Below are 15,188 nucleotides of genomic sequence, written 5' to 3'. Positions count from 1 at the left end.
TTTATATGCCCGTCTTTAGATGGGATGTATTATGTTATGGCGTTCATGTCCGTCCGTCCGTCTGTCTGTTAGCTTTTTCGTGTCCGGCTCATAACTTTAATACTATTAGGCCTAGGATTATCAAACTTTGTCAGCTGATACTTCTTGGGTAGAAGGTGTGTCGCACATTTAAAGTAGGTCGCTCTGACCTTTAATTAAGATGCTATGGCCAAATATGGAAAAATCCTGTCCGGCTCATAACTAGAAAACTATTGGACTTAGAATCATCAAACTTGGCCAATTTATGCATCTTAGGTAGAAGGTGTGTCGCGATCTATTTCAAGGTCACTGTGACCTTTAATTTAAGTGAAATTAAAAAAAAAAACTATCTTTTTACTATTAGATTAAACAATCCCAAAAAATTCAAGAGTGTTGCAGTATCCTTATTAAAAAAATGTTTAAATCAAGAAAATACTTATTTTTTTCATTATATACTTTACAGCAATCTATAACAAATGTAATGTTACAAGAGAAATTCCACCTCTCCCATGGGTGTAATTATCAAGCACTGGTCAAGGAGAATTTGATTACGATAATTGCATGTCAAATTAGAGAGAAATTAATGAGTTTAGTGTGAGGAGCTAACTGGTAGAGCATCTCTGATCAAGCAGGTGTTATATATATCTCTTGGGAACTGGGCAAAAAGAATCAGCCATGTTGGATTAAATAGTTGGCTAGCCTAACTTTTAAAATGAATTTGGTGAAAAGTAATTTAAACTTATTTGATATTGTATGATAAATTAATTTGATATTGTATAATAAACTAATTTGATATTGTATAATATAATTAAAACTAATTATACTTGGGGGGGGGGGGATATTGGAATCAGCATGCCCATTGTTCGTATGAATTGCAGCTTAAAACCAGTCTGACATTAAATCTAAAAAAATCAAGAATTTTAAAAAAAATGTTTTAATTAATTATTATTGTAGATAGTCCCTACAAATCTAAGAGTAATGCAGGAACCTTATTAAAATTGTTGCATCAAGATTACTCAAGTTTTTTGTTTCAATTTATAAATCTTTGTAACAAATTAAAAAAAAAATCTTTGTTTTCAAATTTAATTTCAGAATGACATAAGTATGCATTTTTATTGCACTACAAAGCAGATAGTATGTATAGATCCATTCATCTCTTGGGAGTTAATGAGTGGAAATGCATCCAGTTAAAGATTAATTAATGAGTTCAGTGTAGGGAGGCTAGCTGTCTCAATCATTTCTGTTAGAGGATCTCTTATCTGTATCCTTTGGGAATTAGACTGCAGAACTTCTCGTCAGTTTATACCAGATGTCATTTGATGGTCAGCCTTTTATTTTTAATATTAATTTGAAATAGATTAAGTTGTTAAGACTAAATTGATATTGTGTAATATGATATTTTTATTTAATTTTTTGAAAATATCAACTAATTCAGAGCATCATGTCTCACAAATCTGAAAGCTGGGGAGGGGGGAAGGGGGGACTGCAGATGGGCATTTGTCAAGCTCTAACACAACCAGTTGAGGATCTATAATGTAATATTTGTTATAATTAATGCCTACACCACAGGAGATGTATAAATAAATATTATAAGGAATGGAAAAATCCTCGAAATCCTTGTATCAAGGTTGACATGATTTTCTTGCACTCTAAACTGTTTATGAAAATTGAACTATATTTGACGGGCGTATCATGCTGTGGCGGGGCACTTTATTTCCCAAAGTAAAACTGTTGTTTTTGTTATATTGAATTTTTTTTACCTACGACTTATCTGAAATGGAACGCTGTTGTTCTCGGTCACTCAGACTCTTAAAATAATGGTGAGGAAGAGCAGATTATTTTGTGCGTTTACGAGACATAGAAAAACACATGGATCATGTCAAACTTGTGTGTAAATACATCGTAAGAAAGTGTAAGATGTATGTGAACCGGCGAAACATAGCTTTATTTGTACATGTTGTAAATCCAAGTACTATTAGTTACATAGTTTTGTAGTGACAGGGTACGGGATGATACCTGGTAAGTAAATTTCATACCTGGCGAAGCTACAAAACTATGTAACGAATTTACCCCACCGATAAAATTTTTATGCATTGTCTGTGCTTTGTAAAATTGTTTTTCTCACTATATGTATGTTTCATCCCTCATACAATGCCTATCATGACGTCACGTTGTGTTATGTAATATTGTTTTGCGAGTGTTTCGTGCTGTCATAACGTACGGACAGTTTCAAAGACTCTCAGTAAAGGGAGAAAAAGGTTCCATCTCATTACTTACATTAGGCTAAGTTTTCAGTACAGTGTAGAATTACTGTGACAAATATTAGAGAATTTTTTTTTCTAAATATCATCATAAATTTTGGCATGGGATAAAATATGATCCTAAATTCGCTGTCAAGGAATTTTTGTTACGTCTATCTAAATTGCCATTTATTTCTTTTTGTTTCACAACTTTGATGAATAAACATATTTAATAATTTTCTGATGCTCATATTTAATAACTTATGATGTTTTAATGATTGTCAAGTGAATAATCAAACTTGTAATGATTGTTTTTGATGCAATTCAGTGGACAATCTCTGTGACATTTTTTCATCTGATCCGAAGAAATGAAGAAATAGCAGCAGTAAATAAAATCATTTCACCTAATTTTCTTGATTCGTTTATTATATACAAATTTATTTATTAAATTTACTGGGTTTGTTAAAAAAATATGGAATATTAAACAGTGGTTTAATTTTATGTTTGGGGAGGTAACATTTCGTGTCAATTTTGTTACTTTTTGCTCACAGCCGCTTTCAGAAACAATAGAAGGAAACTTCGATCGATATATTCTATTTATAGCAATTAGAGGTGTAGAAGAGTTACAAACTATGGCTGTGTTCAAATGTGAAAGTTTTATTTCAAAAATAATCATAATTTAATCTGTATTTTCGTGTCAAAACGTTACGTCTGTATACATGTGTCATACATCAAATACTCGGGTGACCAGAGGACGACATCCTGTTTGTATGACATTTTCTGGTCTCTACTTTCATTTTTGGTGAGACCCGTGCACGTTTTGAATCAGTTCCAAGAAAAAGATGACAGTAGACGCGAGTAGTAGGTAGGTCATTTGCATGTTACGTCTCTCATTTTTTGGGGACCTCATCTTTTTCAGCGATTTAAGGATGTATTTTGAAACATATATAATGCCAGATTTGCGTGTTAGCAAAGAAATAAGAATGAAGTTTCTGATAAACTGTAAATATTGAACTATGCTACACTAATATAAGAATTATGCTTATTTATTTTCACACTGGTTGGACTGATTGTGTCCACAGTTACTAAATATTGAACTATGCTACACTAATATAAGAATTATGCTTATTTATTTTCACACTGTGGTTGGACTGATTGTGTCCACAGTTACATCCCCCCCCCCCCCCCCCAATCAAGTATTAGCTAAATCTTTTAATTTAAAAATGTTCATTTACATGTGATTAAATTTCAACTGATTAAGCTTAATTTGATTGTATCAAGTAATAACCATTGTAAACTCTATTTTAGAAAATTTTAGAAAATATCTGAAAATTTATAAAAGATGTAAAATTGACAAGATTATTAAGGGGATGAAGGACACATGGTCACATGACTGTTTAATTACGTCATAGTCTCTATTTCTTTAAGTGCAAAACGTGTAAACCATAAGTTCTTGCATAATTTTTGACAATTGTTTTTATTGTAATTACCAACCTATATAGAAAAATAAAAAAAATTAACATTCTTGTAAACATTATCAAATTATGAAATTGTTTGATCCACTCCTCTGTTTCTCTAAACTGCACATCCAACACGTCGGTGACGTCATACACGATCTGTTAGTACAGCAAGATCATACTCGGTGAATACAGGGGCGGTATTATTATGTAAAAATAATCATAATCAGTATATGATGAATTATTTTGAGAAATGGGGAACACAAAAATTATTTTTGCATGGCTGATGACGGAAATCTTATGTAGGTATATCTTATTTCGCTTATTTAGCTTACGTGTGACGTCATAGTTGGTTTTTCTCGTACTCGAGAAATGTAAACATGACACGTTTTTGTCATGCTTATGTCTTCTTTAACGATGTCCTGTGCAATATTGAGGTCAGCTTCACCATTTGAAATTTTTACAGTTAATCAATAATGTGAAGGACTTGCATTTCAACGTAAATTTAAAAATATTGAATGATAGAATATTTTGCAAATCTAGTTTTTTGTTGTTTAAGTTGTCTTAAAAAGTACGTAATTTTCCCTATCTAGATGCAGTGTGACAGAAGAAATTTGCTTTTTCAAATTTTAAACCCTATCCATACTCTGAAATATTTTAAAAAATACATGTTCCCTTAAATATATTTTATCTATGCTTAAAAAATTCAATCATGGACAGAGTAATGGACCCGAAAACATGGAGAATTAAAACTCCACTTAGATACTCTAAGGCATAGTATTTGTCAATCAATATCTCTAAAATAAGGTAAGAAACCTAATGATTTAATTGCTTTAAGATATGTGGGACATACTTAATTAGAAATATACAAAATATGAAAAAAATTGAATGAGGGAATTTTTTTTAACCCAAAGGTCCTTTACCTCCTTAAGCCACAACAGAATATGTCATCGTTACGTCACTATTTATGAATGTGCATATTTTTTTGTTGATTGGCTTCTGAAAAAATTTACTTAATTGGTGTTTTAAGAAGTGCAAAACACACAATAAACTTGAGTGAAATAGTGTGTTTATACATTGTTCTGTCATGCTTTAACTTCATTACATGATGTAACATAGTACCCCAGTTTTTGTGTCCAAGTTAAATTTGTGAAAATATCATGAGATCAATTTTACATCACTATTATAGTATGAGTATAGATCTTAATATCCTTGTTAAACTACCTTTAACCATTTTTTCTTTTCTTTTCAAGTCATAGAATGGCCACGGATCACTTCTGTGACTCTTTAACTTGGAAAAGGTCAAGATTGATCTCTTGACAGAAGATAAAATGTCATTTGTGTACAATGTACAGCGCTATGACAAAAGTATTTGTGATTTTTCAAAATGGCGGACGTAAACACGACGCGCTTCGTAAAAATAAACAATAAATTGTGAAATAATTAACGGACTTACCTTTATTAATACTTGGTGAGATGGCCCTTAGACTTGATTACAGCTAATAGTCGACGGAGAATGGATTCGTACAGGGATTTGCTATAGTTTATCGAAGGAATTCCAGATGTGTAAAATCGTATCGAACAATTCTTCAGGAGTCTTAATATTTGGAGCTTGATTTTGCAGAGTTCTTTTGATTTTTAGCCATAAATTCTCTATAATATTAATGTCCAGTGATTGCGCTGGCCATACAATTGTAGGAATATTATTTTGTTGTTTGTAATCTTGAGTAATACGAGCTTTATGGACGGGGGCGTTGTTGTCTTTAAAACGATAGGTTTTGTTGAGGAAATGTCGGACAATGACAGGCCAAAGTTGATCTTCTAAAATGGATATGTATTTGACTGCATTAATATTTCCATTAATCATGCAAAGTGTACCTACCCCATGGTAGGTGATGCATCCCCACACCATAACCGAAAGCCTTCTCTGCCAATATGCACTGTGGCAAGTAGGACTCTTTAAATAGATGTTCTCCACACATACACTCTGTGATTTTCTCCTAAAACTATCTGACTTTCATCGGAAAATATTATAGTGTTCCAATAATTATTTACTGTGAATTTTTTTTTTCTAAACACCAGGCAACACGCCTTTTTCTGTTGATTTCGGAAACGACCATTTTTAGGTCACCTGAGTCACTCAGGTGACCTATTGCTATCCGTTTTTGTCCGTCGGCGTTCGTCATTCGTCGTGCGTCAGTGCGTTAACATTTGAACATTTTTAGCTTCTTCTCTGAAACCGCTCAACCAATTTCAACCAATTTTGGCATATAGCACCTATGGGTGAAGGGGAACAAAAATTTTGAATTTCTTGGTCCCTGCCCCCCTGGGGCCTGAGGGGTGGGGCTAAAACCACCAAAATTAATGCAATCTTTAAAAATCTTCTTCTTTACTCCTGGACATCAAGCAGTCAAACTGTTGGCATGATTGTAATAAGGATTGAGGCCTCAACCAAAATTGTGAAAAAAATTGTGAAATTCATGGCCCCAGGGTCAGGGGTTGTGGTGCTAGGGTGGGGCTATATACATCATATAGTGAAAATGCATTATTTCTTTGAAAATCTTCTTCTCTGCTCCTGGGTATGAAATAAACTAACCAAGTACATAGTTATGATGAGCATGGCTGCCTCTTCCAAAATTGTGAATTTCATGGCCCCTGGGTCAGGGGTTCTGGTGTTGGGGGGGGGGGGCTCTATTGATTATATAGTGAAAATGCATTATTTCTTTGAAAATCTTCTTCTCTGCTCTTGGGTATTGAATAAACTAACTAAGTACATAGTTATGATAAGCATGGCTGCCTCTTCCAAAATTGTGAATTTCATGGACCCTGGGTCAGGGGTTCTGGTGTTAGGGTGGGGCTTTATTGATTATATAGTGAAAATGCATTAAATCTTTGAAAATCTTCTTCTCTGTTCCTGGGTATGAAATAAACTTAGTAAGTACATAGTTATGATGAGCAAGAGTGCCTCTACAAAGATTGTGAATTTCATGGTCCCAGGATCAGGGGTTCTGGTGAAAGGGGGGGGGGGGGCTTTATTGATTATATAGTGAAAATGCATTAAATCTTTGAAAATCTTCTTCTCTGATCCTGGGTATGAAATAAAATTACTAAGTACATAGTTATAATGAGCATAGCTGCCTCTTCCAAAATTGTGAATTTCATGGTCCCTGGGTCAGGGGTTCTGGTGTTAGGGTGGGGCTCTATTGATTATATAGTGAAAGTGCGTTAAATCTTTGAAAATCTTCTTCTCTGCTCCTGGGTATGAAATATACTAACTAAGTACATAGTTATGATGAGCATGGCTGCCTCTTCCAAAATTGTGAATTTCATGGCCCCTGGGTCAGGGGTTCTGGTGAAAGAGGGGGGGGGGGGAGGCTCTATTGATTATATAGTGAAAATTCATAATTTCTTTCAAAATATTTTTTTCTACTCCTGGTTGTAAAGCAAAGAAACAAGTGTATAGTTATGATGAGCAAGGATGCTTTTACAAAATTTTTAAAACTTGTGGTCCCAGCAGTTCTGTTGTTTCTCAGGGGGGGAGGGGGCTCTATTTGATTATATAGTGAAAGTGTGTGAATTCTTTGAAAATCTTCAACTAATTGCATAGTTATGATGATGAGGGTACCTCTTCCAAATTTGTAAATTTCCGTGACTCTAGGTCATGGGTTCTGGTGTTAGGGTAGGGCTGTGTTAAATAGTGAAAATGCATTATTTCTTTGAAAATCTCCTCTGCTCCTAGGCATATTGGAAGCAAACAGAGTAAAAGTTTTAATAAGCAAGGTATTTTTACCAGAATTTTAAACATCTTGACCATTTAGTCAAGTGTTCTGGTAATGGCCAGGGCTCTATTAATTTGTATTCTACTGAGTGAAGTTATTCCCCTTTGCCATTCACCTTTGATAATTAATCACTGTAGATAATGTATTTGAAAGGTTAATAAAATAAGAGAATTATGCAATAACATTAATTGTATAATACAAAAAGTACTTTCATAGTTTTAATAATCAGGTAGACTTGGAAATAATAGATGAATAAAAATGAAACAAAAATAACTTATCTTTTTATATGTTCATCAAAGGCCAAGTGAGGCCAATGTGAGAGGTAATAATATAGACATTTAGTTAAAAGTCTGCATGGTAATAGTCATAAATAGGGAACAGATAGAAAGATACTTGAACAGTTATTTTGTTGATCTTCATCATACTGTTTTCCTTGCTATTGGGCAACAAAGCTTCATTTATCAGTTTATGGATCCTCTAAATTGTTGTACTCAGGTGACTGTTAAGGCCCTTGGGCCTCTTGTTTTTTCTTACAACTCGTTGCTTAAAATCGCAACATCATTTGAAATTTCTGTCGATTTCCTACCCATCGTAATCCCTGTTTGTTTACATGAAATTCCAGACAGCAGACGATAAAAAAAAATAGATATTAGTCACTTCCGATGTGAAGACAACTCTGTAAAAATTTTGGATGTCAACACGGCATTTAATTAGAGTTATTGCCCATTCCCCGAGCAAAGCGCACAGCGAGAACGATGCCATTGCGTAAAAATTGCGAATACTTTTGTCATAGAGCTGTATATTACTTAAATAAAACTGAAAATTTGTTCAATTGTTTACTTATTTATTAAGTTAAAATTTTCTTAAAGTTTCCTGTGATGTGATTCAAAGTAGAAACTTAACAATTAAGTTAATTAAAAAAAAAGTTTGCCAGAAAGCTTGTGTCCAGTGTTACATTGCTACATGTTGAAATGAGGCATATAATTTTAATCCTTTGCCATATGATTATGCAAACTTGACCAAAAAATGCCCGAATGTAAGTGCAAATCCTTTAATAAAAAATTTGTTCAATTAATTTTAATTTTGGAGGAAATTTTCTTTTCCGTGTGCTGAAGTATGTGTCCTGTTATGTCTGAAACAGAAGGTGATCTTTTTATACATAAGTCTTTAGATTTGAGTGAAAGTAAGAACAATGGACAGAAATTTTGTATACAAAGGAACAAAAATGAGTGTCACAAGTAAGATATACTTCAGTTGTAATTAGCTTAATTTGAATTAAACTTGAAGTGTCTCCGTTACATCAGTCAATACTAATGAATTAAATTTTAATTGTATTTTAATTGTTTCAAGTGCAACTGTTTTGGCCTTCCTAGGTAACTTGGTCCTGATACCAATCTTCAATTTACACCAATTTTTAGAGTGATATCTTAAGTCTGAAATATTGGACACAAAGCTTTGAGTGATGTAACAAAAATTCCTTGACAGCAAATTTAAGATCATGTGTATCAATACTCACTCACTGCACCATTATAAAGATAACTTTTTAAGGAAAAATATGTGTTTTTTTTTTTATATAAAAACTAATCAGACTGTCTACATCAAATGTTGGACAAACAGGACAGACAAAATCACTTTTATCTGGCATCAACTCCAACATTAATTGACAATCTACATTTCATGTATTATATTCTACATGAGTATTTAGGTTTAAACCCCAGCTCCTATTACAAAATCAATAAAACTCATAAAAATTGGGAAAAAGTGACAAAGTGTTGGATGAACAAGGACAGACAAAAAGTCTTTTTATCTGCTCTTGATGTTCAAGAAAAAGTATTTTCAGCTTTGGAATTTAAAATATATGATGACCAAAGAGAAAAAAACACAATTAAAATTGGGAAAAGTTGATACATAAAACAAATATGAAAATTTAAAATTTCATTTTTTATGTTGGACAAATGAAAGACAGATGTTGGAAAAACCTGGATGGACATGAGGTTTTTGGTAATTTTATCTCCTTTGTATATAATTTTTATATATAATTACCAAAGAAAAACACAAAATGATGTAATAGATATTTATTGAGGTAATTATTAACATATTATCTATTAAATTCTTATGAATTGAGTTCCTCCCAGGATCTTCTCTGTCTCTTTGGTAAATCCTGTTAAAAGAAGAAATTAAGATAATTAGGGCTATTCCAGGAAAAATTGTATGGGGGGTTGGGGGGTTGGAAGGCACTTTTATTTTTACCCCACCACCCTTACATTTTTAATCACCTTCTACCCCACCCCCCATCAATTTAAAATTGCTTTTGATACAACCATCCATCTAAATTAAAAAAAAAAAATTGTGTCACATATATGTATGCAATAAATTTTTATGTACTTTTTTCAGGTATTGTAGCTTATCTGACTTCCAATGAGTGTTGAGTTTTAACATCTATCCAACCAGGGCCCGTTTTACAAAAGAACTTATGACTAAGATCAAAATGTTATTATGCAAATAAATTTCTTTTATGCATTACTTTAAAAATGTTTTAAATCTTTTTGAAAAAAAAAAAAAAGATAGTTTTATGCCAACAATTTTTAACAGAAACAAAAGTTTTGTAAGATTTTATGAACAAGTAAAGTTTTTAGTCTTAGTAATAAGTTTTTTTGTAAAACAGTTCCTGCTACAGCTTAAAAAAATATGTTCCTTTAGGCCAACTCACCCCACAACTTAAAGCCTTTATTATAGTGATTTGTATATCTGTTCTGATGCATGACTTTGTAGTCTGTAAAGCTTAGGTAAAGCTTTTACAAGTATATATACACATGTACTAGTAGAAATGACATTCCTACAATTAATTAAAATTAATATTGTAAATTATAGCCTAGCTATCCTTAACAATTGTTGTTCACCTTGTTCATAACAAAATGATTCCTGCTTTTTTTTTGGGGGGGGGGGTGGAGGGGGACTAAACTTCTGTAAGCAGTGTCTGTGAAGTGAAAACTTTAATTAAAAAAAATATATTTAATGAATTCTAAATCCCATCTAACAACTTAGACCATTGGTGCATACAAGTTCGACAAGTTAACACTTAACAGGTTAAGGACTGGCATGTTTTTGACATAATATATTTCATATTGTTTTCAAACTCATATCTCGTTTTCAAACTCATATCTCATCTTCCTTTTACTCTGTATGTGGTATAAAGTAAAATATTTGACTTGCAAACTCCGTAGTCATGCTCTAAAACGTTCATTATCTGATACGTTTTTTTCTACTTTCAGTTTAAAATAAAACGATCTTTCTGATTGTTTCTTATATCATTTAATTTACCAATGTAATTATGTTTGATTAAACTGGCGAAAAGAAACTGGACCAGGGAGTCCAAAGCACAACTAATCCGTTTTCCAATCCCCCACTGTCATTGCAGTCACAGTTGCACATGCTTTTATAGTTATCTGCCCTTGTTTCAGTTTTGTTCGATTCTACTTTCACTTTCAATGTAAACACACTTTACTACTGTTTAGGATGAAAATATCATTATTTACCGATTTATACAAAATGAGAGGAAAGAAGTACTTTGCACTTGATTATTTGTGAGGGTAAATACAACCACCCATCTAAAAATATATCGAGTGAGGACAACCACCCATACAAATTTAATTGCTCCAGACCCACTACCCATACAAAAATATATGAAGTGCCGTCCAACCCTCCCGTACATTTTTTCCTGGAATAGCCCTTAATTTATTTCATTTAAATTAATTAGAAGTTACATCTATCTGAATATCAGTACTTAACTTTCATAAGATGTGATAGAGATCATTAACAAAACATTTCACTCAAGTTTTCTGGACATTACACATAAAGAGTTCAATATCATTACCATAACATCTATATAGTATCCATCCTTTGTTACGTCTGAATGGAAATCATTGTGTCCAGATTGAAAAATGATCGCTTTACATTGCATTGTGATGAAATTACAAAGTTATTTCAATCTATAATAACCATTATGGTCATGTAGCATGATAATTCACAAGAAACTGTGTGATATTGTTTGATTATTGTGTCTAAATCTGATAAAAAATTACATTCGGACGAACACACATTCGCCCATAACTTACCGACTTCAGTGAAATAGACACCTATTTCTCCTTGCCTCCACCCATCTTGTAAACAGACTGGCTTATGGTAAGCACGTGATGCACTGACATTTTCTTCCATCTCAAGACATGTATGTCGTAAAAGGGGCCCTACAAAGGTTCGATGATCGAAAAAATCGGTTTTATTTTTACAATTTTCACCCGTAACGTAAGGACAGACAAAGGAGAAGATTTAATAGATTTAACATATTTGACAGAAAAACAATGTTATATGGAGGGAAATGAATTTTATAATGCAAGAAAGTGCTTATCTATGGTTGAAAAGCAGCAAGAAACTATTAATGCACATGCAACATCTGTGAATTTAAATCTTTTTGCTCAGGATAAATTGGACGGACAACAATTTTAATTTTAATTTTTATTAAAGACGGTTTCCATGACAACTAGAAAAATGGATTTGTATTGAAGAAACATCCGTAGTAAAATTAGCAAAAACACTTTGTCTGAAGATTCAGATTTATAGGCTCATACAACCCTTCAAGATAAGACCCTATATGCAATGTCACATTTCACATTTCAAAAAAAGAGTAAAGTTGACACTAAAAATTGAAGAATTTTCTCTTTGGGTGACTTTGGCTTATAAAATTGTTTGAAATATATCTCTAACCTGTAAAGCATATTATTTTTGTGTCTCAGGTTTATTAGTTTATGTAGAAAATTAGTAAAATAACTTTTTCATCAGCCACCCAAAATTTACACCTGACTGAAAACTTCACCATTAGTAAACTGGCAAACCTCATTAAATCGAGTTGTTCGAACGTTACAAATGAACTATAACTCCGTATCGACCATGTATTAATTTTAAAGCGACTAGGTATAAGTAATACACCCCCTTCACGTGACATACTGAAACCAATCGGAAGCCAGGATTCATCAAAAAATCAACAGAGGTGGGGTAATAGTTGTTCTACAACAAGCATCCCTGATTCCATGAATCCATTCCCGGCAGATGCAACTAATATTGCAGGGTAATTGCAGCAATATGATTTGGGTAATTTAGAAAGCTTTAATAATGAGTAAGAAAAAAAATGATTTGTTATAAATCATGTCATATTATTCCATCTTCAATGGCTATTATGAGTAGGATGTTCTCCTATGTCTACCTTTAAGGCAAAATAAAAAAGGGAAATACAGGATGGTCACAATGGCAACTTTCAAAGATTATAAAAAGTTAAAAATGTGGAACTGTGTCTTATTTGTTATTTCATAGTAAATATTTTGAATAAATGATGTTACATTTGCTTATACATTTTATTTTACCTGTCAATTAAGGGTAATTTCAATCTTATTGATTTTTCCCAGTTTGACACAAAAGTCGATGATTTTTCACAATTGTAAAAGCCCAGGCCCCTATTAAAAAATGTAGAAAAATCACTGATGTTGTCAACCAAGTTGAGATGAGTTTATGCTATACATATTGAATGTGCTGTCAACCAAATTGAGATGAATTTATGCTATATATATTGAGTATGTTGTCAATCAAGTTGAGATGAGTTTATGCTATATATATTGAGTGTGTTGTCAACCAAATTGAGATGAGTTTATGCTTATTTATATTGAGTGTGTTGTCATGGGTATTGAAATCCCAAGCTTTTATCACATTTCAAACTACTTAAAGCCTTCACTGGACCTAATAAGCAGCCATGATGTACTTGGGGGTACTTCCTGCCAGTTGTGCTGCACCTAGCAGGTCAATTCCTAAGTATTAACTCATTTGTTGGTTTACAGACTGGTTTTCTCACAGGATATCAATTTCAACTGTTGCCCTTCAAAACGTGCAATATTTATATTATGATATAATACCACATGATATGAAGTTTAAGCCAATTGTTAAATTTGTCTCAAATGGGATGAATTTACATTCCACAAAATGATTTTCTTATGTAATTCATCATAAAGCAAGTTGTTTGTGGAGGAATGACCCAAATGTGACATTACCCAACAAAGCATATTACTATATACAGTAAATACGCTTATAACAAAGTGCCAGGGCAGGAATTTATAAATACTATTTTATCTACTGTTAAAGAGTACGGTTTCCTTTGGGAAAAAATGTCAAAATTCCCTTTTCATGACAACAAAATTCCCAATTTAACATTCATGCTTTTAAAAAAAAAAATTATTATGCCACTCTTCGAAGAAGGGAGGGCATATTGCTTTGCTGCTGTCTGTCTGTCGGTCGGTCTGTCTGTCTGTCTGTCCACCATTTTCTTCGCAGAGGTTGCACATACTGAATTGAAATTTGGTATACAGATTTATCATAAGAATATCTAGGTCAGATTCTGTTTTGGGTAGGATCGAGCAAATTTTGACAGCGTTATGCCCCTTGGACTTAGAAAAATCCAATTATTTGCAGTTTCTGTTCATTTTCTTTGCAGGTTTCACAAACATCTCTTGTTTATCATACTTCTAGAAATGACCCCCAGATTAGCTCTCAGAATGCAGATTACTGTAACAATTTTTTTGAAAATTTCCAGGGAGGCATGCCTTCAGAACCCCATAGTATATGGAGATCTCCAGCACTAATTTTGAGCTATCATTCTAATATTTCCCCCTTTATATGAAAAGAGTAGTCAAATAAAATCGGTAGATAAATCCCTGTGGGGGCGGATGATTTTACTTCATTATAAGTATAATACATTATATCTGTTAAATTTACAATATATTTTAAAGTCACGGGGAATGAAAATCACTTTGTTGTAAGTGTCAATTCATTAAAAGGGCGTTAGCTGAAAGCATGTTTTACTGTATTTGAAACTGACAATTTTTTTTAATCACCAGTAAGTGTGAAGTTAATGTTTAGTTGGAATTTTTAACAAGACGCAAATTTAGCGATTTGTCCCTAAAAATCAGTCTTTAATTTTAGTGAGAAGTTATCTTAGCAATTTTATGTTTCATATAAAAATAATGGTAATGCGGAATAAATTGTTAGTGATACAGATATTTAATTTTAGCGATCTCAACATCCTCACTAAAAATGCCAAAATTGAATCCTTGCTAAATTTCGTGCTTATATGGTAGGTGATAATTTAGCATTTCCCAAGAAATCCGAAGAAATTGAATATCATTAATGTATGCATTCTTTAAGTTCTGGGAAAAAATATTAAATTGTCACAAAATAATAAAGAAACACTGTCTAAAAATTTGTTCTTTCACAGGTTCGTTTAGCTGGTGACAATGTAATTCAGTCCAAATCTACATATGATTTTGTGGACAACCAAAGAGCAGTTGGTGGCACCGCATCCTTCACAGGACTGCGTTTTCTTGATGTTCACAGCTGTGTTAAATTAAACATCACCATGAAAATGCCAGGCTTCCCTAATGCCAGATTACCCAATGTTTACAGTGACACAGCACTGAAATTTGAATATAGTGTTGCTGGAAACAGAAAGGCATTTGTCTACAATGGGACCTCTGATCGAGCCATCTTAATTAGTGATTGCATTTCTGTAACAGGTAGGGATCGAATCTGTATAGCATTTCTAGCTTATTTTAGGTCACCTAGGTTGTTCAGGTGACCTTTTCAGTTTTTCCTTCAAT

The 15,188-nt window shown here is 32.8% G+C and overlaps 1 protein-coding gene across 1 annotated transcript in view; it reads left to right on the top strand.

The window, feature by feature from the left end:
- Positions 1-15,188, top strand: part of LOC133205689 (uncharacterized) — a 204,308-nt gene that overhangs the window by 15,677 nt on the left and 173,443 nt on the right. The window contains exon 5 of the mRNA XM_061341541.1: positions 14,807-15,104. Within this exon, the coding sequence (XP_061197525.1) occupies positions 14,807-15,104 (298 nt within the window). The remainder of the gene's footprint in view (positions 1-14,806; positions 15,105-15,188) is intronic.

This window comes from Saccostrea echinata, unplaced genomic scaffold (genome assembly GCF_033153115.1).
Source record: "Saccostrea echinata isolate AGI-Se365-2 ecotype Australia unplaced genomic scaffold, CSIRO_AGI_Sech_v1 ptg000054l, whole genome shotgun sequence".
Taxonomy (NCBI): Eukaryota; Metazoa; Mollusca; class Bivalvia; order Ostreida; family Ostreidae; genus Saccostrea; species Saccostrea echinata.
The sequence above is the reverse complement of the archived record's forward strand: the minus strand, read 5'-3'. Positions and strand labels throughout refer to the sequence as shown.